This window comes from Bos mutus, chromosome 16 (genome assembly GCF_027580195.1).
Source record: "Bos mutus isolate GX-2022 chromosome 16, NWIPB_WYAK_1.1, whole genome shotgun sequence".
NCBI lineage: Eukaryota > Metazoa > Chordata > Mammalia > Artiodactyla > Bovidae > Bos > Bos mutus.
Window position 1 is genome coordinate 51,254,298 of NC_091632.1, and position 26,661 is coordinate 51,280,958.

The 26,661-nt window shown below is 40.2% G+C and overlaps 1 protein-coding gene across 1 annotated transcript in view; it reads right to left on the minus strand.

Moving 5' to 3' along the window:
* Positions 1–352: 352 nt before the first annotated feature.
* PLD5 (phospholipase D family member 5) overlaps positions 353–26,661 on the minus strand; it is a 427,594-nt gene continuing 401,285 nt past the window's right edge. Inside the window, exons 6-10 of the mRNA XM_070384488.1 lie at positions 25,794–25,991; positions 15,860–15,996; positions 12,432–12,600; positions 9,748–9,862; positions 353–2,335 (exon numbers count right to left, since the gene is read on the minus strand). Of these exons, the coding sequence (XP_070240589.1) occupies positions 2,088–2,335; positions 9,748–9,862; positions 12,432–12,600; positions 15,860–15,996; positions 25,794–25,991 (867 nt within the window). The 3' untranslated portion in view covers positions 353–2,087. The remainder of the gene's footprint in view (positions 2,336–9,747; positions 9,863–12,431; positions 12,601–15,859; positions 15,997–25,793; positions 25,992–26,661) is intronic.

Consider the following 26,661-nt stretch of genomic DNA (forward strand, 5'->3'; position numbering starts at 1 on the left):
TTCCCAGGTCTCTTCACAGCCTGGTTAAATATCAAGTAGAGCAATACTTGGAAATAAGAAAGGAAGGTATGTGATCACTAGTGACCAACAATGGCCATTTTCCACCAAGTAAACCCACTGAACAAGATTTGTGAGTTCCTACATCACTTTTTCTGACCTATTAGAATCAAGCCTCTAGAAATAAAAAAAAAGAGATTGCTTTTTCTTGCTCTAAAAGCACGAGCAGAGGCTAGTCCTAAAGAAGAATTCCAAGCACACGGTCTAGTTTAATGTTGATGTTATTTATGCCAAAGTGATCTGACAAAACATTCCACCAGAATGATGACAATCCAGACCTCCGGCAGGGCTTTTGCGTTGCTGTGTTCACTTGTATTTGTAACTAGAAGCTGTGGATTTGTTTTCTCTTGTGGGTTTTCTGGGAGAACCTGTTATTGATTACATCAGGATACCACAAACATTATACTTTATAATGCTTAGCATTTATATAGGTTCTTTTGATTTCAAAACAAGTTAAAAACATTTTCTTCTGTGACAACATCTTTGCGAGGTAGGTGATTATTAATGTCCCTACATTATCAATAGAAACCCAAGACCAAGAAGTGCAGGACTCTGTTCCCAGGCCAGGGAGGGTCAGGAGCGACATTAAGGCTAGACGTCCTGAAGGGCACCTGTTCTGGGCTCTGATTAAGCCATGCCTATCTCTAGTGCAACAGTCTCCATTAATATAGGGTTATATATCATACAGTTATGGGCTTCCCAGGTGGCGCAGTGGTGAAGAATCAGCCTGCCAATGCAGGAGATGCAAGAGACATGGGTTCGATCCCTGAATCAGGAAAATCCCCTGCAGTAGGAAATGGCAACCCACTCCAGTATTCTTGCCTGGAAAATTCCATGGACAGAGGAGCCTGGTGGGCTACAGTCCATGGGCTTGAACAGAGTTGGACACGACTGAGCGCACACATTGTATAGATATAAAACAACAACACAAGGACACACTAGAACAATAATCCAATATTTTTGTTTCTTAGTAAAATATGTTAAGCACAGTATTTAAATTGCATTTCTCTGAAAAGCATTTGGTATATTAAATAGCAGAAGATATATTAAATAGCTCTATAAATGTTTGCTGGCATACTCTTAACAGCAAAGGATTATAAAGAAATTAAAATCTACTTTTAAACACCATAAACTAAACAAAAATGTGAAAAACTACTTTATTCTTATAATGCAGACTGAATAGCTTGCTGGACATTAGCAGGTGGCTACATAATTTTTCTGAGCTTGAGAGAAAGGATACACATTGTTGGCTGTGGTTTTAAAATATCAATTTGGTAGGGAAAAGTGCAGTTGAAAGGTGAAAATTAAAGACTGCTTTTTACATTTTGCATTCATTCTGAACAATTCATACATTTTCAAAAGATACAATCATACTTGGAACTAATGTTTAGGTGAATATAGGGGTGCTATATAACTTTTTGTGAGAAGAGAAAATGATAGAAAATAAAAGCCATGGTATTGGAAAAAATGCAGAAGGAGGCAAAAAGGGTATTTTTCAAGTGTGTTGAAGATGAGCATGAGATGTAAGCTGTTCATGGTTACATGACTATAGAGGTCTTGGAAATGGTTTCCAAGGACAAATACTTGGCTTGATCAGTCCCTTCTCCCGGACAAAATCCTCACGCTCCTCTGCGTCAGCAGTTCTCAGAATGGTGTTAAAGAGCTTACCTCATGCTAAGCTTCCTAAGAACGGACCAGGTGGTCAGCAGAAAAAGTTCTAAAACTAGAAAGGAAGAGGCATCAAAGTCTTAAAATTTGTATGCAAACGTAAAAACTAACCTCCAAGCCAAAATGACATTCTCTGTCAGAAGTAACAAATACAAAAGTCTTAAGTTTAGTGTACACGCGGCTAAGATATTGTTAGTTATTACATGTCGTTCAGAGAATATTTTTGTGTGTGCTTTTCCCCTAAAAAAGACATATTAAATTGTTTTTCTCTCCTCAAGTCTTTGTTTTTGTATACATATATATATATATATAAATGTGAAATACAAGATGTCCCGTAAGTTTGTTCATTCAGACTACACACTCTAGGGGTCCTTCCCACTTGCGTTGTACATGGCAGTTTTGTTTGAGGGGAGTCTGAGTCTGAAGAGGCTTGAGCAGTTGGGTTGCTTGGTGGGCTGCAAGGTTCTGGCATAGGGCGAGTACCAGTCCCTCTCAAACACATCCTTGAGTTGCTTAATGATGCTTGTGTTGTTCCTCACGTCTGCTTGGTTGATAACGAGGCCTGTGCCAGCATTCTGGGTGAAGTCATTCCCCACCCAGTCAAAATTTCCTGCAAAAGACAAAGGAAATGAAGGTGAAGAGTTAATATTCCACTGGGGAATATTCTCCATTTAAAGAAATAGAAAGCAGATTCTATTAAAAAAACAAAACACAAACAAACAAAAAACACCCGGGAACAGTGACAGGGAGACTGAATTGTGTTGACAGCTCATAAAAAAATCCAAGAAGGCTTACATATGGCACATTAATATTTGCATATTATTTTGGCATTTTCTTCAGCTTTGCTCAACTTGAAACTGGAAACAGGAAATTTGATGTTCTTTTTTTGGGTAATGTTATTTCTTATTGATGTTCACAAGGTACACTAAATACAACAACATTTAAAATATATAGGAATACACTTAAACATCCTGTGAACATTTCCTCCCTTCTCAAAGAGACACATCTAATCCATATGTACAAATGAGAGGCACTAATTACAATGCTCAGAAGCTTTCACATCAAAGAAAAAGTTGAGGCCAGAGAAGGAGAACCAGTTTTTAACCAAACACACAAAACACTCCTTGCCTGGGCTGTGAGTCAATTCCCAGTCCCAGAATCAGGCTTCTTAGCCCAGGAATCAGGGAAGTTGTTGCAACAGCAGGTGCCCCAGAGTGACTGCTGGTATAGCTGGTGTATTAATTTACTAGGTCTGCTGTAACAAAGTAGAACAGACTGGAGGCTAAATGTCCACAGTTCTGGAGGCTGAAAGTTCAAGGTCAACGTATTGGCAGGTTGGTTCCTTTTGAAGGCTGTGAAAGCAGGGTCTGTTCCAGGCCTCTCTCCTTGGCTTGTAGATGGCCATCTCCTCCCTGTGTCTCCTTACATTGTCTCCTTTCTGCATATATCTCTGTGTCCAAATTTTCCTCTTGCATAAGGACACCAGTCAAACTGGATGAGAAACCACCCTAATGAACCTCACCTTAACTTGATATTCTCTGTAAGGACCCTGTCTCCAAATAAAGTCATATTCTGAGGGATTAGGAAGTCAACAGACTAATCTTGAAAGAAGCTGAAAGTAACTGAAAGTGAAAGTAACTCAGTCGTGTCTGACTCTTTGTGACCCCATGGACTGCAGCACACCAGGCTTCCCTGTCCTTCACTATCTCCCAGACTTTGCTCAAATTCATGTCCGTTGAGTCGATGATGCTGTCTAACCATCTCATACCCTGCTGCCCTTCTTCTCTGGTTGCCTTCAATCTTTCCCAGCATCAGGGTCTTTTCCAGTGAGTCAGCTCTTCACATCAGGTGGCTAAAGTATTAGAACTTCAGCTTTACCATCAGTCCTTCCAATGAATATTCAGGGTTGGTTTTCTTTAGCATCAACTAATTTGATCTCCTTGTAGTCCAAGGGACTCTGAAGAGTCTTCTCCAGTACCACAGTTTGAAGGCTCAAAGAGGTGAATAAATTTGCCCAACTTCACATAGTTAAATGGTTTATCCAGGTCTCCTAGACTCCATAAGCTATCTTCAATACCATAAACAAAGCATCATTCTCACCAATAAAAATTTAGCCATGTCAAGACTGACAAAGTTATTTCACAAATTACCACTGTCCTCTTTGGTTCAGAGCTAGTTCCACAAGTGAACTGAAGGCTTTTAAATACATAGGTTGACTTTCCTTTTCCTCAGTGGCTTCTCAGGCATCTCGCAGGAGCATTGGTTGAAAGATGTTGAGATTATGGTCCCTGGGTGTCCTTGACCTAAGGCCCTGCAGCCATCTGTGGGAGAAGCTTCTGGGAGAAGGGACACCCATAGAGAGAGTCAATGTCTGTTCCTCTATAGTTCTCGTTCTTTGGCCCCTCCCCTACTCCCTGGAGCTCATTCACATATCAACTCCCTTTTCTGTATGGCACTGCCTGGAATACTGGAAGGTGATTCCTTCCTCCTCCATTTGACTCCTTAAGTTTATTCCTCTAAGTCAAATATTATCAGCATGGAGAAGGAACTCCCCCCTCTCTCTCTTAATATCTCAGCCTACTCCACACAAACACTACAATGATGCTTTCAATAGCTTCATGATAGACATAACTATGGGGGCTTCCTTAGTGGTCTAGTGGTTAAGAATCTGCCTTGCAATGCAAGGGACATTGGTTCGATCCCTGGTCTGGGAAGAACCCACATACCATGGGGCAACTAAGCCTGTGGGCTACAGCTACTGAGTCCCCCTGCAGTAATTGCCAATGCCCACATGCCCAAGAGCCCATGCTCCACAACAAGAGAAGCCACGGTAATGAGAAGCCCACACACCACAGCTAGAGGTTAGCCCCCACTCTCCACAACTAGAAAAAGCCCATGTGTAGCAATGAAGACCCAGCGCAGCCAAAAATAAATAAATAAATGAATATTTTTTTAAAAAGACATACAAGTGAAAGTGAAGTCGCTCATTTGTGTCTGACTTTTGGCGACCCCATGGATTGTAGCCCACGGAATTTTCCAGGCATGGGTAGTGGAGTGAGTTGCCATTTCCTTCTCCAAAAAGACACAACGTTGACTCAATTTTATTGCTATAAATTAGCAAGCTCCTTGCCGAATGGTTTATGACTGTGTTAGGGTCTGCACAGGGACTCCCTTCGCTGTTGGTGTGTTTTGGACCATGTGCTCTCAGACCATGCTCAGGGGCTTAAGTTTTGTGCAAATGCTCAGGCTAGGTAAACATAGGCCTCAGCCTCTAAGGAGAGGATCAGTAGCTACTCTAGGCTTAGAGTTATTCTGGAACCTGTTGGGAGATGGCACCTTCTAGTCATTCTATAAATGAGACTCTAGCATTCTTGCACACTTTTCAAAGACTTCTTGAGAAGACACTAAAATCTCATCTTATGACTTAAGTGCCAGGCATTAGACCAAGGGCAGTAATTTGTTATCTCATAACATTATCTCATTTGATATTCACTGCAGTCCTGTGAGGTGACAATATTAACTTCACTGTATTGATGAGTAAATTAAGGCACAGAAAAGTTTAGTAATCTGTCCAAGGTGGAAGTGAAAAAATTCCACAGTTGATGTTCAAAAGCCAGGTCTGACTCCACAGCCCACACTTAACTTCTGTTTCACGTCACCTCTGATTTGAAAGGCGTACTTGCTTTGTGCTAACTGTGTTCTTCGCCCTAGACTTCGTCAGCTCCCAGGGTTGGTGCATCAGGCCATGCTGAGATCTCTGCTCCATTCATTTGCATATCTCACTGTTTGAAAGAAACATGCATATGCTTTGGGGGCAACGTGGAGCGGGGCAAGATGATGGGAGAGAAGTGACAAGACTTTGAAATCTTATTCTGCAAAATTCAGCTTTTTTCCTTTAATATAAAGGATGGAACCAAGATTCTGCATCTTTATTGATTCTCAAGAGTTTTAATTAGTCTGTTCTCAGGAATCACAGCCCTAAAGGTCTACGGGGCATTTCTACACTAGGTGATTGTTTTCCTACCTTTCATCTCCTGATGGCTGGGTTAAACCTCAGAATCACATACATGCTTCAGTAATTTTTCAGTTTGGAAGCTGTTTTACCCAGCTGTTTTTGAGACTGCCATTTCAGCTTCTAGAATGCATACTGAGGCCCCAAATGTCAAGAGAGTTGGGGAATTACCCTCAGGAATACCCTGTGAGGGTGCAAATGAACTCACAGGATATAATATGTAAATAATCAAAATCTTTCAAACAACTTTGCCAAGCTTGACTCAAATATACTCTGGAGAATTTAAAGTAGAGATATGATACTGTCTGGGGAGTCTTCTGTAAGCCTTCAGAGCATTTAATGGAACTATAATTCCATGCAAGGTCTTGTGTGGATTTTTCTTTATTCAGCATTCTCAGCAGGTATTTGAGTGACTTTTAAGAGATTTTCAGAATATGCTGATAATTATTTAAATTATCAGTGAATTTTCCCTCTTTATGCTCTTTAAGCATTTTTATATTAGAACTATGCTTCATTCTAGGGAATTAAAATTTTGCTAAGATGCTATGTGGTGTATTGGAGAAGACTCTTGAGAGTCCCTTGGACTGCAAGGAGATCCAACCATTCCATCCTAAAGGATATCAGTCCTGGGTGTTCATTGGTAGGACAGATGTTGAAGCTGAAACTCGAATACTTTGGCCTCCTGATGCAAAGAACTGACTCATTTGAAAAGACCCTGATGCTGGGAAAGATTGAGGGCAGGAGCAGAAGGGGACGACAGAGGATGAGATGGTTGGATGGCATCACTGACTCGACGGACATGGGTTTGGGTGGACTCCGGGAGTTGGTGATGGACAGGGAGGCCTGGTGTGCTGCAGTTCATGGGGTCACAAAGAATCGGACATGACTGAGCAACTGAACTGAACTGAACTGAAGATGCTATGTGTAAAATGTACTCATTTAAAAATGCATTATAATAAAGAACCACAAAATACACCCCCATAAATAGAGTCAACCAATCATGATGAAGGAGCAAAGGCAATACAATAGAGCAAAAACAGTGTTTTCAACAAATGATGTTAGAGGAACTGGACAGCCACATGTAAAAAAAAGTCTAGACCCAGATCTTATACCCTTCACAAAATGTAACTCAAAATGTGATCATACCTAAATGTAAAATCTGTGTGTGTGTGTGTGAAGTCGCTCAGTCGTGTCCAACTCTGCAACCCTGTGGACTGTAGCCTACCAATTATAAAACTCCTAGAAGGGAATGTATGTTTGTCGCTCAGTCATGTCCAACTCTTTGCGACCCTATGGACTATAGCCCATCAGGCTCCTCTGTCCATGGGATTCTCCAGGCAAGAATACTGGAGTGGGTTGCCATTCCCTTCTCCAGAGAAGGTAACATAAAATGGAATATTATTCAGCAGTAAAAAGAAATGAGTTATCAAGCCATGAAATGACATGGAAGCACCTTAAATGCATATCACTACGTGAAAGAAGCCAATCGTAAAAGGCTACACACTATATGATTGCAACTATATATTTTGAAAAAGACAACACTATGCAGATAGTTAAAAAAAAAAAAAAATCAGGGGTTGCCAGGATGGTGTAGAAATGAATAGGTGGAGCACATAGGATTTTAGGGCAGCGAAACTACTCTATATAATACTATAATGGCAGATGCATGTCTTTATAACTTATTGAAAGCCACAGAATGTACAGCACAAAGAAAGAACCCTAATGTAAATGATGAACGTGTGTCAGTGTAAGTTCATCAGCTGTGACAAATGCAGCACTCTGGTGAGGGATGTTGGCCATGGGGGACACTGTGCACATGTAGGGATGGGGGTATATAGGAAATCTCTGTGCCTTCTGCACAGTTCTGCTGTGAACCTAAACTTTAAACAAAAACCAAAGTCTATTTTAAAAATGCCTTATAGGGAAACAAGAGAGAGAGTCAGGAATCAGTCTTTGCTAAGAATCTGGTAGACAGAGCAGTGACAGTGTTGGGAGCTTTTCATATATTATCTCATTCAATCCTCATACCAGCACCAAAGGGTGGGTGTTATTATCCCCCTTATTTAAAGATAAGGAAATAGAGGCTTTGCAGAGACTCAGAGAGACTGTGTGATTCTATCATCTTCTGTCTTGTGTCAGGGCTTGAAATCAGAGATTTGTCTGACTCCAACACACTTTCTTAATTCATTATAAAGAGTATTTGGATATAAGCACATGTCACTGCTGAGTGTGCGTACAACAATTTACTTTACGTAAACTCTGCAGGTAAAATATTCAGATTTGAGTTCTAATATCCCACTGTGCCCAAAACTTAATCCATCTCTGTGTTTCCTGTTTCCCGATATTGAACCAGAGGTTCCCACTTTGGACTAAACACATCTGAGTCTGCTTATGTCACTTGTTTAAAAAGAAGCTCATTTCATTCTATTCTCCATGCCTCGATGAACAAGAGAAAATCTAAATTATCACACCTTGTGTCACTGAGAGGGACAACATGAACAAAACAATGTTCTCATATTCTAGAACTGGAATGACATACATTTTAAAAAATTCCAATACTCTATTCTACTAATAAGACACACAACTATTCCAAATGGGAAAAGACAGATCATCTCTATACTGACACAGGAGGTAGTGTCTCCAGGGGCCGACGACAGTGACTTCTGAAGGGCTACAGGGGTGAGGGGTCTGGATGCCCGGCATTTGAAACTTAGCTCTAAAATCTTCCCCCTTACATCTGTATGTTTAATTCATTTCATATTTTATGGCCCAATTTCCTTATTTCTAAACTGTAGGTGATTAAAGCTGCCTTCCCTATTGACATTGTTGCTAACAGAATCAAAGAAAGTAAGGTGCTTTACAAAGTTAAAAGGGCATATTTTCTATTTACTGACTGAATTTGGAAAATATAATGCAAATTTCATATTCCTTTATTCCACACCTGTGCTTTTCTTTTCTGCTTTGACTCTGCTACTTCATTTGGACATTGTAAAAACCATTCCAGCTATTTTGTGATCTATGCCCCTTCATTTTATAGATAATAACTTCCACCCTGCCTGTGACAGAACGAGTAAAAAGGTTACCCTGGACCCATACAGGCCATGGGAAAGTAGACTAGATTTGATCCCTTAGTAAATAATAAACCAATAACATATTGTTTCTGTGTCTGGAGCTTTATTACCTTAATAATAATAGCTAATATGAATCAGGTATCATCTATGTGTTAGGTGCTGTAATTGTGCAAGGTGCTTTGTACATATTATCCTAATTAAACACCATCCTATGAGGCAGAAACTAGTCAACCCCCTTTTACAGATGAGAGAACTGAGTTTTAGAGAGCTTAAGTAAATTGTCCAAAGTTAGCTATTTAAAAAATGGCAGGCATAGGATTATTGCACAGACAGTGTTCATTTGGACATCAAATTTCAATGGTCTGCTTCCCTATTACTCATACAGACTGGCTGTGGTATGGTGGGTAGGAAATGAGCTCTGGGTTCATTCTAGTGCCAGGACTGGCCTTTGATGAACCATCGAATTTCCCGCCTATAGGGCTTCCCTGGTAGTTAAGCTGGTAAAGAATCTGCCTGCAATACAGGAGACCCCAGTTCATTTTCTGGGTGGGGAAGATCCGCTGGAGAAGGGCATGGCAACCCACTCCGGTATTCTTACCTGGAGAATCCCATGGACAGAGGAGCCTGGTAGACTACAGTCCATGGGGTCACAATGAGTTGGACACAACTGAGTGACTAAGCACAAAATAAGACAAATGGACCATGGAATTTCTGCAAAACACTTATGAGAAGACATCCTGTATGGTCTCCTGTTCTATGAACCAAGCCACAGATGAGATGTTTGGTTGAAAAGCTCTTTGCCCTCACTCTCTTGTTTCCTGACCTTGGGGCCTCCCATTCACTGGCAGGGGCTTCCTCACCATGGGGTACACCAGAGTGCAGCTGGGTTACCACTAACCTGCATGATCCCCTGAGGAACCTCACAGCCCTGACACCTACCAATATAAGCTGCGCCATCCGTCACCATGTACTTGTTGCGATTTAATCTAGGGAAGGTGTGATTCCTTTGTTCTTTTGTAATGCAAGCATTCTCTCTTTCCAGATCAAAGAATTTCTGTAAGACAATAAATATATAAATAAACAGGTGAATATAGAGAACATTTTTGATTTTGTTCAAACACAAAAAGGTTTCTTATCCAAAGATCAGCAATAGACCTCATACTGAGTTATTAAAACTGCAATCTTGTTACTTCATATAGCTGAAGCTATTTTTGGTCTCAAATCCATATAGGCAACAAGAGAGAAAATGAACATGCTCATCCAGGTCTGTAATTAACGCTTTTAAGCAATAAAATGAACATAAAATTCATTCTTTCAACAGGGAGAAGGCCAGAAGTTGTTTAATTCTTATCATCTTATTCATCAGGGTGCACTGACATTTTAACTATGCCTCAGGGTGCTTATCTGTCAAGCATGCCAATGAACTGATTTCCTACATGCTGCATATCTTATAAGAAGCAGCAAGCCCATGTCAATGACTAGCTGAATTGACTGGGGATTTCCAAAGGTCAAAAAAAGGTTTTGCCCAAAGAACAAATAGTTTCCATCTAAACACTTCCGTCTACAAACTCTTTTAATAAGCAACTAAAAAAAAAAAAAAAAAATCACACCTTCAGGTCCTGAATTTCAATTCTAATGTGATCCAAAAGCAGCACTCTAGTTCAGCTGGAATGGGGATGGGGGTGCTAAGAGATGTGAATGACATCTGGAGTGGCTTCAGGAACCTGCTGAAATGGGCAAGTGCTCAGATGAGGCTTAAACTGTGACTGAGTTCACAGAAGACCCCATTAAGGTTAGGACCTCAGGTCTCCTCCATATTGAAAAACATTGAACATTTTCAAAACTGCATGGAATCTTTCCAGAATGTCTTACAGTTGTAAAATCATGTGTGTTTGAAGGAGAGAAGACGCAGAGAGAAAAAATGATATGATACCTGAAAATGGAGATATCATTATAGTTTCAAAACTGTAAGTGTCAAAATTTGGTTTGGGGAAATAATGAGAGTTGGTTTTTCCCGTTTTTTGCCTGGAAAATCCCATGGACAGAGGACCCTGGTGGGCTACAATCCATGGGGGTTACGAAGAGTTGGACATGACTGAGCATGCACACATACACACAGATTGAGAAAGGAATGATAAGCTAAGCGATCTCTAAGGTCCCTTCCAGCCCTGAAAATTCTAATCTATTTTGTTTTTTTTTTTTGGTAGAACCCTTGAGATCAATGGTACACAGGTCTAAATCTACCACCTAAGAATTTTCTATTGCACATTCCAGAGGAAGGTTCTCCTACTGCCATATTACCATGATCACAGGCAATGTAGCCTGGATCACCCTATTTCCTCAGTTCCTAACTTCTGAAAAATCTGTGTCAGATTTGATGGGTTCACATATAGCCTTGGTGGACTCTTCAGATGGACTTAATAACCTGTGAATGCTCTTATGTCATGGTTTTACACTTGTGTGGTCACATGAAACTAATTAACAGCCAGCAGTCATTCTGCTTGGATTTTCTATCACAATATCTGTCTGTACAATAGGCTCATTCCTTCTGAGGAAGATATTACTATAGAATCAAGACAAATTTGAGAAAGAATAAATTATGCATCCTAATTTAAGTCAGTGATGGTATCACAGCTTGAGGCTTGACTGAGAGCCCATTTCCTCCAGAGAGTTGACAATGACCCAAAAGAGGGAAAACAGATCTTTCTGGGGGACTATAGCAGAAAGTGAAGAGGAACTCAAAAGCCTCTTGATGAAAGTGAAAGTGGAGACTGAAAAAGTTGGCTTAAAGCTCAACATTCAGAAAACAAAGATCATGGCATCCAGTCCCATCGCTTCATGGGAAATAGATGGGGAAACAGTGGAAACAGTGTCAGACTTTATTTTTGGGGGCTCCAAAATCACTGCAGATGGTGACTGCAGCCATGAAATTCAAAGACGCTTACTCCTTGGAAGGAAAGTTATGACCAACCTAGATAGCATATCCAAAAGCAGAGACATTACTTGGCCAACAAAGGTCCGTCTAGTCAAGGCTATGGTTTTTCCTGTGGTCATGTATGGATGTGAGAGTTGGACTGTGAAGAAGGCTGAGCGCCAAAGAATTGATGCTTTTGAACTGTGGTGTTGGAGAAGACTCTTGAGAGTCCCTTGGACTGCAAGGAGATCCAACCAGTCCATTCTGAAGGAGATCAGCCCTGGGATTTCTTTGGAAGGAATGATGCTAAAGCTGAAACTCCAGTACTTTGGCCACCTGATGCAAAGAGTTGACTCATTGGAAAAGACTCTGATGCTGGGAGGGATTGGGGGCAGGAGGAGAAGGGGAAGACAGAAGATGAGATGGCTGGATGGCTACTGACTCGATGGACGTGAGTCTGGGTGAACTCAGGGAGTTGGTGATGGACAGGGAGGCCTGGTGTGCTGCAGTTCATGGGGTCGGACACGACTGAGCAACTGATCTGATCTGATGATTATCTTGAAAAACTACTCAACCTACTTTTTGAGGTATTTTTCACTCTCAAAGACTGTTGTCCTAATTCCGATTGGAAGCACATCTGTATGCTTATAGCTTTCACAGATGCATGAAGAAAATTAGATTTTAATAGCTCAGTCAATACAATACTTACAACTTTCAAACTGCAGTTGGCTATTTCAGTGCAAATAGCTTTAAGAGATGAAATAAAGTTAAATGTGAGGGGGTCAGTTTCCTTCCGGAAGCTTATAAGGAGTCGAACTTTGACGCTCCGCAGAACTAATGCTTCTCTGATTTTCCCGTCCAAGTCTGGCCAGTAAGTCCTGTAGAAATAATATTCATACAGATAAAATAAAGAAAATTAGTTTGTTTTGGAGGAAAAAAAATTACTAGACTGCAGAGAACACTGACATTAACTTGATCATTATGTGATCATTTATATTACAGATTAAATCAGCCTCTAATTTATAAGTCCTGTAGAAATAATATCCATAAAGATAAAATAAAAGAAAATTAGTTAGTTTGGAGAAAGAAATTTATTAGACTACAGAAAACATTGATATTAACTTGGTCACTATGTGATCATTTATATTATAGATTAGATCAGCCTCTAATCTATAATATAAATACTGTAGAAATAATATCCGTATAGATAAAGAAAATCAGTTACTTTGGGGAAAGAAATTTACTAGACTACAGAGAGCACTGACATTAACTGAATCATTACTTGATCATTTATATTATAGATTAAATCAGCCTCTAATCTATAATATAAATAACCTTGAGGATATGTTGATAAAATGCTCGTCTCCTGGGTTAGAACATTGAGAAATGGTGCTTTAGGCAGGTACAATCCTACCTAAAATGAGGTTTCCTATCAGGGCCTCAGGTTGTGTGGGCTAAGGGCACAGGCATACTGACCACTACCACATGCCACCCTCACACACCTCCAACTTTACTTGGATATCAGTTCAAATGTGTAAGAAGAATCAACTTTCCATAAGAATTCCAGTTAGGATCCTTGAGCACTCTGTCATCTTCAAATGCTTCTTAAACCTCTCTTCTTTGAAAAGTGCTCCCCAAATGAGATCTTGCTCTGCTTATCCAAGCTTCCCACACTCTTATTTCCAAACTGTCTTGGTCTCTTCTTGCCAAGCCCCTCCACTACTCTGGGACCTTGGAACAGTTTCCCCTGTAGGTTTAGCCTTCATCAGGCAAACAGTTTCCCCTGTAGGTTTAGCCTTTTCCCTGAATTCTTAACTTTTTACTTCAACTAAATCTGGACTCTTTCCTAGGCCACAGTTTCTGCTAAAGTCCTGCTGTGTATTTCCCACCACAACCTGTCCACCTGATTTAGGAGCCAGCCTCTGCTCCCCCAGCACACACAGTGCTTCTTTCAGAACTGTAACTTAGTTCTCATGTTAAAAAACAAAAACAATAAGCTTTCCCATGTTAACGACAAATCTCAAATTGCTCTCTCTTTAATCCTGTAATTTGTAGACCTTCTGTTTATTCATACAAATCTTTGCTTAATTCTAGGCCAATTCATTATTTAGAATAATGATATATTATTCAAAACCTTAGCCTGTGAGTAATAATTTTACCTCCAAAGGTCTCCTCTTTATATCTGACCTCAGACTCCTGTCCTTCAAGTTCTTTCACTCTCTTATTTGTACCTGCCCTTTCACCTGTGTGGGCTTCCCTGGTGGCTTAGATGCTAAAGAATCTGCCTGCAATGCAGGAGACCTGGGTTCGATCCCTGGGTCAGGAAGATCCCCTGGAAAAAGGAAATGGCAACCCACTCCAGTATTCTTGCTTGGGAAATCCCATGGACAGAAAAGCCTGGTGGGCTACAGTCCATGGGGTCACAAAGAGTCGGACATGACTGAGAAACTAACATGTTCACTTTTCACCTGTGTGGGCCCCAGATCTAAGATCCCTCTACTTTTTCCTGATGCATCAGCTCCTCCTGGTCTCCTTTCCCTGACAGCCTAGTTTCAGTTCTGATTACCTGAAGGATAGTTGCCCCTTTCCCTTCCCTTGTCTTTTTGCAGAATCTAAATCCTAGATCAATACAGTTATTCCTTTCATGTATTGCTATAGTCATAAAGCTGAGGACTACTGGAAAAAATCATCTCAACCTTCAGGGTTCTCAATACCATCTGTCAACCTCTATCCTTGTATTGGGTTAGTTCCACCTCCTGTATCTTTTGTAATTATTCTGTTACCCCACCCTAGAGAAACTTGTTCTTTCTTTCATTCACAAAATTGGGGGTCTTGGTCATGGTTCTCCTCAACTTTCTACCCTGATGGCACACACATCCTTATCCCCTTCCCTCTAATTCAGAGGATAAGGTATCCTTCTCCTTCTCCCTTAGCTGTTTTCTTGGCCCTCTGCAGCTGCATTTGGTTAGTCATTCCTTCCTGAGAATAGCCTCATCTTCTCCCTGGAGCCTTCCCTGGTGGCTCAGATGGTAAAGATTCTGCCTGCAATGCAGGAGACTTAGCTTCGATCCCTGGATAGGGAAGATCCCCTTGAGAGGGAATGGCAACCCACTCCAATATGCTTGCCTGGAAAACTCAAGCAACTCTGTCCAAGGAGTCTCAAAGAATGGGATCCTTGACTTTCACTTTTTTCCTTCTCTACCTTCTTCATTTGCGGGAAAAAAAAAAAAAAAATGCAAATCTTTCCCATTGAGAGACCTCCTCTTTGACTCTGCATTGCTCTGTGGCTGGTGCACAATCTCTTTCCTCATTATATTTCCAAGATATTTTAGATTATCCATGCTTATGCCTTCCCCCTTGGCTACGAAGGATCTTAATTTTGTTTGTTCGAAGGAACTTCATGAAATGAAGGTTATGTCAATCCTAGGAAATTATTATCCCAACCTAATAAGTCATAAACTTAGCCTTATTCTCGTTTGGAATAATTGGAAAATCAGGCAAAATCTATTGCTTCAAATTCTTCCCAAAGAGAAGCTGAAGTCTAAAACAAATCTAAAATCAAATAAACAATAAATGGGCAAAACATTAAAAATACTCTGAATTTTAAAATGCTATGTTCCTCTTACAGATGGATGGATTGACTGAGAACATATATATTTTAAGTTTGCTTCTCCTGTAAGTGAAAAAGACAGTATGAAAATTTAGCATTTAAGGAAGACCGACATGAGTACAACAAAGGGATGCCTCTTTTAAAGAAAATCTTGGCAGACCTACTTAGTTTCGGTATGCCCTTCAGGCACATGTCAACTGATAACTTAAAAAAATGTCTTTCTAATAATTTTTAATTTATTTTACTTTTCCAAATAATTTTCAAATCACAACCCAATCTTCAATCTAAAGTTGCTGTCATGCTTATAATGTAAATTACTGAGGTAGTAATTTATGGGATGGGACCCTGAGTCCTTAAAATGGACTGAGGGAGGAGATGCATTCTGGGTGAGCTGCAAATATACACTGAGATGTGAACATGCAACCTTCTGTGACTTGAGAGCATCCCAGTGTCCAGGATGTTTTTCCTGTGGTTCTCAGTTTCGTGCCTTGCCCTGGAGCCCAGGTTCTAAGAACACACTCACTGACCTTTTGGTGCTTGTGCTGGAGATAGGCAGGTAGTCCATGACTGCGATGTACACGTATTGCTTGGCATCATCTATTACACTGTAGATGGCGTCTATGTCAAAGCTTCTGTTTTTAGGGCAAAAGAGTTTGGGAGAATTCTGTGAAGACACAAAATACAAACTTTTAGAGTATTAGTTTTTGACATCCGGGATTTTCTCTTTTTTTGTTGTTATTTAAAAAACATTTTTTTTTATGAATCTTTGCTTTTAGCCAATTTTTGCAAGTCTACTTTCCAGTTCTTTATGAGATTAGACAAATACATTTGCAGTCCTATCAAAGTTCAAGCAAGTAGAAACCAAAGTGTGGTGGAATGAGTCTCAAATCTGTCCTTTAAATTGGTTTTGGGATTTCAATACACACATGTTTTATCTTTATAGAAGTTCTCCAGTTCTAAACTTATGTGACTCTGGCACACACTCATATCATACACAGTTAATTTTCTCAGATATTACCATGCATAGTATGTATACACACACACACACACAGAGAATATATATATATACACATACAGCAAGCTATTTATGCTAGAAGTCATTTCACTTGAAAGGTAAGGTGGCCGTAAAGATGTTCAAGACATATGGTCTAAAAATCTTGTTTTGTTTTTCCTTTTCTCCTATTTCTTCATCAAGTGAGGAAGAGGAGGGCTGATTGTGGAGAAAGGATCATCAGTAATTCTAGAGGAAAAACTAAGTGACTTATTAAGATGCCAAGCTCATAAGCAGAGACAGGGACTTGAGAAAAATGAACAAAGAGGCAAATTATACTTGAGATATTTTTCTTACGTTGCTCAAAGTGGTTTCCATCTTACAGAAGTATGATTTTTTTAGATAAAGTTATTATAGAAAGGAGGGATTCCCTGGTAGGTCAGTTGGTAAAGAATCCACCTGCAACGTAGCAGACCCCGGTTCAATTTCTGGGTCGGGAAGATTTGCTGGAGAAGGGATAGACTACCCACTCCAGTATTCTTGCGTTTCCCTTGTGATTCAACTGGTAAAGAACCTGCCTGCAATGTGGGAGACCTGGGTTGGGTCTCTGGGTTGGGAAGATCCCCTGGAGAAGGGAACAGCTACCTACTCCAGTATTCTGGCCAGGAGAATTCTAAGGACTGTATAGTCCATGGGGTCACAAGGAGTCGGACGTGACTGAGTGACTTTCACTTTCACTTTTTTCCTTGTAGAAAGGAAAAGATGTACTTTGGTTTTTTTACTGGCCTCCCACTGGACAAGACTGGATGGAGCATTTCTGTAGTTCCTGCATTACTCTGACAAGCAAGACACCAAACGACGGAACACAAACGATGCAATGAGTGCTTAGGTGTTTCGTGTCTGACTCTTTTGGAACTCCGTGGGCTGTAGTCCACCAGGCTGCTCTGTTTAGTATCAGAGGCCAAATAAATGGTTTCTGGAAGATTCCTGGCATGGCAGAACTGGGTCCTTCACCAAATGTTCTGCCAGTTATGGTGGTCAAGGGCCCTCATGCTTGGGAACAACTCCCTACCCTGTGCTGGCGAGTCCCAGCTTAGACAGAGGGAGATGATGCTACTGGACTGGATGCACAGCTGAGGAGGATCATGGGGCTGAGGAAGGAGCATGTTGAAGGGCCACACCTACCATGCGCCCTTACTCAGAATGTTGCCCTGGCCAATGAGTATCAGAATAAGTTTCGGATTTAAATCACTTTTCTTTAGGAATGAGGATGAACTTCCAGGTACTAAAAAACAAAAGACAAATGCTAAAGGAGAAAAACCAGAACAAAAAAGCCCAAAACAAAACAATAAAACATAAATTAGAGAACAAACAAAATCCAACGTTAGTCCTACACTTTCCCCAGCACGCACACATGCAGACGCCCCATCCGTCACTAAGACAGACGGTGTGGGCTTCTGCAGCGTCTCTCGTGTTGTCTGTTGTCCTTCCCTCTTATTCCAGATGGCCGTTTCCCTCGTCCAGGCACTGGTGCTGTTTGCTGGGCACCACTTTTATGTATCTTCTGAACTCATCTCCCTGTCTCCACAATGCTTACAAGACAAACAAACAAACGTGTGTCTCTCTCAGGACCCCTGGTTTCTTGGAATTCAGCCTGATCTCACTGGGGCAGATGTATGCACGGCCTCTGTAACCTGGCTCTCCCGTTTCTGTCTTCCTCACTTGCACACTATCTCGCCTTCTGCACCCCAAACTAAGATAATCGTCAGTCCATGGCCCTGCTCTCACCTTGTCTGCCTCCGTGTATTTGCTCTGGCCGGTCCCTCTGGCTGAAGTGTTTCCCTATCTTTATCTATCAGAGTCCTATACTTTCTCTAAGTTCAAGTTCAAATACTATCTCCTCCATGAAATTAAAAAAAAAAAAAAAAACACAAAAAACTATTTTTGGCTGCGCGAGCTCTTTGCTGCTGTGCATAGACTTTCTCTAGGTGCGGCGAGCTAGGGCTAGTCTCTAGTTTCAGAGCTTGAGCGTCTCCTTATGGTGGCTTCTCTTGCTGGGGAGCATGGGCTCTAGGGCTCTCAGGCTTCAGTAGTTGTGGCACACAGGCTTAGTCGCCCCGAGGCATGTGGGATCTTCCTGGACCAGGGATCGAACCTGTGTCTCTGCATTGGCAGGTGGACTCTTAACCACTGGACCACCAGGGAAGTCCTGAAACATTTTTATATTGTCACCCAGAAGCTACTTCTCCTGTTTCTGTCTTCCCATAATGTGATTTATTTGTTATATTATTTAGAATATTGAATCTTAAAATCACTTGCACCTGTCTCATCTCCTTGCCTAGATGGCTACTATCTTGATTTTGGGAACTGTGTTTTACTCATTTTTCTATTTCTATTAATAAATGAATATTCAAATGAATTAATTCCCTCAGCCTGTTGGGTCTGCTTTACCCAAGAGGTAAAGCTTACCATGAAGAAGCTAAGGATCTTAGCTCTAGACAGGAGCCCAGGTCAACTCTGAAATGTGTCCAAATGCCCATATTTTTGCTTCAGTTAGGAATTTCCTGAACTTCCTTGCATGTTCCCAAAACTGGATGTTTGTTTCAGGGAGGAACAAATTTAGACACAGAGTCACTGGTCTCTTTCATTGGCTATCGTCTAATAAGTTTGGGTACTGTGCTTTGGTGATGCAGCATTTACATGCTGGTGACGCGCTGGCTTCCAGCATTTATAACCTGTAGCAGGCTGGGCATGTCCCTTACACTTCCTGAGCCTCTGTTTCCAGTGGGGTGAGAACAGTAACAAATCTTTCATTATGATTTGCCTTTGGGGCTTAAATAAGAGAATGGCCTACTCCTGGTCTGGATCTGTTCCTCTTCTGCACCTGATTTCACTCATTCATCAAATATTACTAAGTACTGATACCAGCCATGCAACCAGCTCTAGTCTAGGTACTTGGCATACATCAGTCATCAATTTAAGATTCCTGCTTTGTGCAGTTTCATTCCGGCACATGCTACTTTGTACTTCCTTCATTCGTCTGTGTGATTCTCTGCTAGCTTGTGAGCTGCTTGGTTTTATGTCTCTGGAGCCTTGTGCCATGCCATGCTTAGCATGTATGACACGCTCAATAAACATTTGTGGAATGTGGGAGTGCTTCTTAGATTACTAAGTGTTGGAGTCTTGTGTGACTCCCCAACCTCTACTCCTAGTTGGAGTTGCTTTACTCTAGGTATTTCCAACTATGTGTGAATAGACCCTTACTTGTACTTGTCTTGTTTCCTACATTCTCATTTCCTAACCCAATGCCTAGAGCAGAGCAGGTGCTGTGTTTATTAAGGAAACACATGACTATTTGTATTAGTACTTCTGCCCCTGGGGTCATGGTAAAACTTGTGTGTTCTCTGATCTGGCAGAGGAAATTAACTAGTTCTGCTTGTTTAATTAGAGAGAAGACTGTTGTTTTCTTATCATTCCTGGATTAATTTTCTGACCATTGCACTTTGTACTCCTTTATTCCAAAGCAAAATACAAAGAGAAGGAAAATACAGATCTTTTTCTTTGTTTCAGCTCTCAGTGATCTGTTACCAATCAAGTGCTCTTGAGGCACCTTGATTATAGGCAATCTCTATTTCCTTCTTACATCAATAAACACCTTATATTTATATGCACCTTGTTTTGCATATTCATTAAATTCTTGCTTTAGTAGGGTTTTATTTCATATCAGATTCCTGCTTTAAAAAATCCATATTCCATTCCCAGAATATATATGCCAAAATGTAATTAAACATGAAAAGACAATCTACAGAATGGGAGAAAATATTTGCAAATCATATACATCCTTGTATCTAGAATGTATAAATAACTCTTACAACTCAATAACAAAACCCCAAGCAATCTAACTGAAAAATGGGCAGATGCTTTGATAGACATTTCTCTAAAAAGATATACAAATGATCAGTAAGTGCATTAAAATATGCAAACAAAACCATAAGACAAATTTCACAAACACTAAGAGGTCTAAAATAAAGCAGAAAATAGCAAGTATTGACTAAGATGTGCAGAAATTGAAATCCTCATTCATTTCTGGTGGAATTGAAAAATGGTGCAGCCAATTTTAAAAAGTTTCTCAATGCCTCAAAATGTTTAAGATAGAGTTACAACAGTACCCAGCAATTCCACTCCTAAGTAAAACTCAAAATAGCTGAGAACAGGTATTCAAATAAAAATTTGTACATGAAGGTTCATAGGAACACTATTCACAATAGTCAAAAGGTAAAAACATCTAAATGTCCATCAACTGATGGACAGACAGCAAAACATGATATATCCATACAATGGAATATTATTTGGCCATAAAAGGAAAAAGAACTGAGTCATGCATTTTGAAACCATTAATACTAAGTGAAAGAAATCAGTTACAAAAGACTACATATTGTATCATATTACTTCATTTATATGAAGTATCTAGAAAAAGGTAAATCCTTAGAGATAGAAAGTAGATTAGTGCTTTCTAGAGCCTGAGAGAAGGCAATGGCACCCCACTCCAGTACTCTTGCCTGGAAAATCCCATGGATGGAGGAGCCTGGAAGGCTGCAGTCCATGGGGTTGCGAAGAGTCGGACACAACTGAGCGACTTCACTTTCACTTTTTAGTTTCATGCATTGGAGAAGGAAATGGCAACCCACTCCAGTGTTCTTGCCTGGAGAATCCCAGGGACGGGGGAACCTGGTGGGCTGCCGTCTCTGGGGTCGCACAGAGTCGGACACGACTGAAGCGACTTAGCAGCAGCAGCAGAGCCTGAGAGAAGGGGAAATGGAGAGCAACTACTAACAGGTATGGCTTTTTCCTTTGTGGTGATAGAAATATTTTAAAATTAGAAAGTATACAGATGATAGTAAAGCTCTGTGACTATACTGAACCTCACTGATTTTTACATTTTAAAATGATGAATTTTATGGTAATAAATTATATCTCAATAACTCTATTGAAGTGTAGTTAAAATATATAGCCAAGATTCTAAAGGGAAATTTAATTATATTTTTCAGAGCAGCACCAAGTTCTATTCAACGTCTGCCCTCACTGACTAAATAACTACAGTATACACGAATGGTGGATGAATGAACTAAGCAATAAACAAGAAGAAATTAAATCTTTCTAGCACCCAGATCAATAAAAACAGACCTTGAACTAACTAGTCTTAATCTTGGAAATCAAATGCATTATCTTAAGAACTCTAAAAAGCATTCTACAAAATAGGACAAAAAACCTCAGTCTGTTGTTACAAATTAGGACAAAAACCCTCAGTCTGTTGTTATAAAATAGGACAAAAAACCTCAGTCTGTTGTTCCTATCTTCTGATTTTAATAGGGAATGTAAGAAAATTAGAATGATTCAGCCCCAAGTTATTAGAGATCATATACTTAAATCTAACCAATACCTCTTTCTGTCCTATGAGAAAATTAGAAATAATTTATATCTACATCACTATTTCAATTTATATATAACCATGCTAAGTTATCACTCCAGTACTCTTGCCTGGAAAATCCCATGGACGGAGGAGCCTGGTAGGCTGCAGTCCATGGGGTCGCTAAGAGTCGGACACGACTGAGCGACTTCACTTTCACTTTTCACTTTCATGCATTGGAGAAGGAAATGGCAACCCACTCCAGTATTCTTGCCTGGAGAATCCCAGGGACGGGGGAGCCTGGTGGGCTGCCGGCTATGGGGTCGCCCAGAGTCGGACACGACTGAAGCAACTTAGCAGCAGCATGCTAAGTTATTAATCACCTAAAATCTAATTTTGGGAATGATAATTCTTAAGGCTCTCAAATATATATTTTGTGTGTTAATTTAGTGTTGGGACTGTAAGCCTATAAAAATATAATATACTATTTTAAGATAATTTATAACAAATATTTTGAACTTAAATAAATTTGCCCTGACATTTGTTTGGCACATATACTCAGAAAACTGTATGTATCCTGGAACTTTTTATTGATATTACTACTAATAGAACCAATCCAAAATTTACTGCTGCTTTAGGGAGGCCTGAGGGAAGTACTGGAAGCAACAACGATGAAGAGAGTACAATGTATGATATGACCTTTGAAGCCTTATAAAAAAGTGGGAAAGTGAAAGTTGCTCAGTCACGTCTGACTCTTTTCGACCCCATGGACTATACAGTCCATGGAAATCTCTAGGCCAAAATACTGGAGTGGGTAGCTGTTCCCCTCTCCAGGGACAACTCAGGAATCCCAACCCAGTTCCCAGCTTAGGGATTGAACCCAGGTCTCCCACATTGCAGACAGATTCTTTACCATCTGAGTTACCATGGAAGCCCAAAATAGTGGGAGAGATAATCAATAAACAAATAGCTACAAAAATGTGATTAATGTTGTAACAGAGGTGAGACCAAGGATCTCTGGGCAAATGATACCAATTCCAATATTAGGGGTTTTCTGACTTTTATTGATCTTATGTCTGTAAGATTTGATTCCTCTGTAAAAAATGGTGTTGAATTAATATCTACTGAACTGAAATTCAAAGGTAGGCTTGAGATATTAATAAAAAATGGAAAATAAAATAACAATAATTTAAAATAATTAAATAAATAAAAATAGAAAACAAAGGTGCCGCATGGTTTAAAAGATCATAGCTTAAGGAAAGAATTGTTAAAAAAGCTCAACATATTTTGTAGCACTGGGCTTCCTCAGTGGCTCAGAGGTAAAGAATCCGCCTGCAATACAGGAGTTGCAGGAGAAGAGGGTTCAATCCCTGGGTTGGGAAGATCCCTGGAGAAGGGTATGGCAACCCAGTCCAGTATTCTGCCTGGAGAATTCCATGTACAGAGAAGCCTGGTGGGCTACACAGTTCATAGCATCACAAAGAGTCAGACAGGACTGAAGTGACTTAGCACGAGGAATATAACAAAGCCCTTGCATTTTCATAGATTTTACTAAAGGCCTGGGCCCTCTCTCTGAAGTAGATGTGTTAACTTTGGGATAAACAAAGGAGGACTCCCCCAATTTTTTAAGGGTCAGAATTTAAATTTATGCAACAACCATATTCATTCATCTCTAAGATTCAAACTGTAAATTCAAAATCCAGCAATTATCTGAAGTACTTTTATAACTCACCTGTTTCTTGCTGCTTCCAGCTGTTCTGCTAGACCCTTGGGGTGTCATGTTACCATTAATGTTGCCATTAATCTGGATTAAGGGTTCCTTGGAAAATTTCCTATTGCAACTAATCTACAAATTGAGAATAATATCTGATTTTCTTGTTTTACAGGGTTGTCTAACGAGGAAACAAAATTGAATATATGCAATAAATTTATTACTAAAATGCCTTAGATGATATGCTATATGCTGCTGCATTGTTTGACCTGTACGCATACCAAAAAAGGGAGCTTTTTAGTTCTACTTAATGGAAATCTTCCATAGTCTATCATTTTATGTTATTCACACTTACATGAATTTATTTAAGACAAGCAACTTCAATTTTCTCTCTATCGCAACGCTTCTAAATTTTCAGAAAGTGCTTTCATTTTAATGGGCAAAAGAGCTACTATTTCCTCTTCTATGAAAACCTTTTCAGTGACATAAAAGTTGTTGGCAACTTGTAAGACAGTGGAGAAACAGCCATATTAATTTGGGAGAATGGTACCGAGAAGTTTACCTGAGCAACAGGATCAATTCAGAAGCCTGATTCAAATCAAAATTCTACCAGGTCCAGTGGATCAGATCCTGGTGAGGGTGGGGGAACTATAAGTTTGTACTTTTTACTTACTTATAAAAAAAAAACAAACCCAAAACTAAGATCATGGCATCTAGTCCCATCACTTCATGGCAAATAGAAGGGGAAAAAAATGGAAACAGTGATGGATTTTCTTTTCTTGGGCTCCAAAATCACTGTGGATGGTGACTGCAGCCATGAAATTAAAAGATGCTTGCTCCTTGGAAGAAAAGCTATGACAAATTTAGACAGCATATTAAATGCAGAGTCAGCACTTTGCCAACAGAGGTCCATATAGTCAAAGCTATGTTTTTTTCCAATAGTCATGTATGGATATGAGAGTTGGACCTTAAAGAGTCAAAGAATTGATGCTTTCGAATTGTGATGCTAGAGAAGACTCTTGAAAGTCCCTTGGACTGCAGGGAGGTCAAACCAGTCAGTCCTAAAGGAAATCAACCTTGAATATTCATTGGAAGGACTCATGCTGAATCTGAAGCCAATGCTTTGGCTACTGGATGAGAAGAGCCAACTCATTGGAAAAGACCCTGATGCTGGGAAAAACTGAAGGCAAAAGGAGAAGGGGGCGACAGAGTATGAGATGGTTAGATAGCATCACCAACTCAATGGACACGAATGTGAACAAACTCCAGGAGATGGTAAAGGACAGAAGGGCCTGGTGTGCTGCAGTCCATGGGGTCACAAAGAGACAGACACAACAGCAGCTGAATAACAATAATACAACTTATTTATTTATTTTTAGTTTTTGGTTGTGCTGGGTCTTCATTGCTGCTCAGGCTTTCTCTAGTTGCAGAGAGCAGAGGCTACTCTTCCTTGCAGTGTGCAGGATTCTCATTGCGGTGGCCTCTCTTATTGCGAAGCACAGGTACTAGGGCATTCGGGCTTCAGTAGTTGTGGCTCCCAGGCTCTAGAGCACAGGCTTAGTTGCTCCGTGACATGTGGAATCTTCCCAGACAAGAGACTGAACCTGTGTTCCTCTATGCCACCAGGAAAGTCCCTTAAGTTTGCATTTCAATCAGGTTCCCTGTCTGGTTCTTAGATGCTTTAAAGTTTGAAGACCAGGACTGCAGGCTCAGATATTTACATTGCCCACTCTCAGCAATACTGTTTGGGATAGCTATGGTGTGTGGGCATCCAGGTGGTGGCTTCCAAGTGTAGTCAGAGGCCTGGAAACTGTGCCCTGACCTTTTGGAAGGGCCTCTTGCCCTCTATCCCCAATCAAATACAGTAGCTCTGCTTTTGTCTGTTTTACACAGCAGGGTTTCCTCAGAGGGTTATATTGCTAAAATCGAGTCTGAAAATCATTGGTGAAAGGCACTGAAATTAGCATCTGGTGTCAGAAGACCTGGGTGCTTGCGTTTCTCTTGGCACCTGCCATCTGATGGTTTTTGTGCTAGTCGATAAACTTCACTATCTTCATTTGAAACACAGTCATAATCTTGGGTCTACCTAATGGGTGATGGTGGGGATCCAACCAGATAACACAAAGTATCTGAAACTAGGAATGATTATTAACAGGTATTGTTATTGTAACTAGGGACAGAATGTGCTTGAGTATAAGAATGGATATATTTTAACTCTTCCAGGGATATGTCAGGATAGACTGGCCGTATTCATTTTTGCCCAACATAAGATTGCACTCAAACATTACAACTTAATAAAGGGCTTTTGGAGGAAGGAGGGGAGGAGGAGGAGAAAAAAAGAGCAAAACTCACCGACACAAATGCTTGAGATTTGGTTTCGTTCAACTGAAGCTGCAATTTCTTTTCATTGTCATAGACTCCATAAAGTCTCTTGGACCAGGTCTGAGGTACTCTGCTCTTGAATTTTAATGAACTATATAAAGCGAATATCCTTTGTAAATCTAGGACCAGGCAGCTGCAGTTGTAGAAGATGACACCGAGTTCTTTCATCTGTGAAATTAAAATTGAGAGCATCAATGCCATGTACATGTGATGGTGTTATTCTCAGACAAAAAAATGCACAAGAATGCAGAAATAGTGATTTTTTTCTTGTAGTTGCTATACTATAACAACTATGCACACACACACGCACACACACACACATATATGTATATATACTGCATCTGTAAGTACGTAGATAGAGTCATATTATGGTATACATAAATGATGTGTCATTAAAATGCTTAGATATTTGAGAAGTTTTGCCTGTTTTTGCATTTGAGTTCTTTTTTAAAAAGATACATTTATTTTCTTTTTTTTGGCTGTGCTGAATCTTCATTGCTGCACGTGGGCTTTCCTTAGTTGCACTGAGCAGGGCTTACTCTTTGTTACTGCGATCAGGCTTCCCATGGCAGTAGCTTCTCTTGTTGCAGAGCACAGACTCTAAGGCATGCCGGCTTCAGTAGATGCAGCTCGCAGGCTCTAGGCACAGGCTCAGTAGTTGTGGAGCACAGGTTTAGTTGCTCTGAAGCATGTGGGATCTTCCTGGACCAGGGATTGAACTGGTGTCTCTTGCATTGCAAGGTGGATTTGGACTCTTATGGATAATTTTTCCATATTCATCAACACGTTTTAAATAAGCTCTTCCAATTCTTTTCTTCAATATTAAATTTTTTGGTAT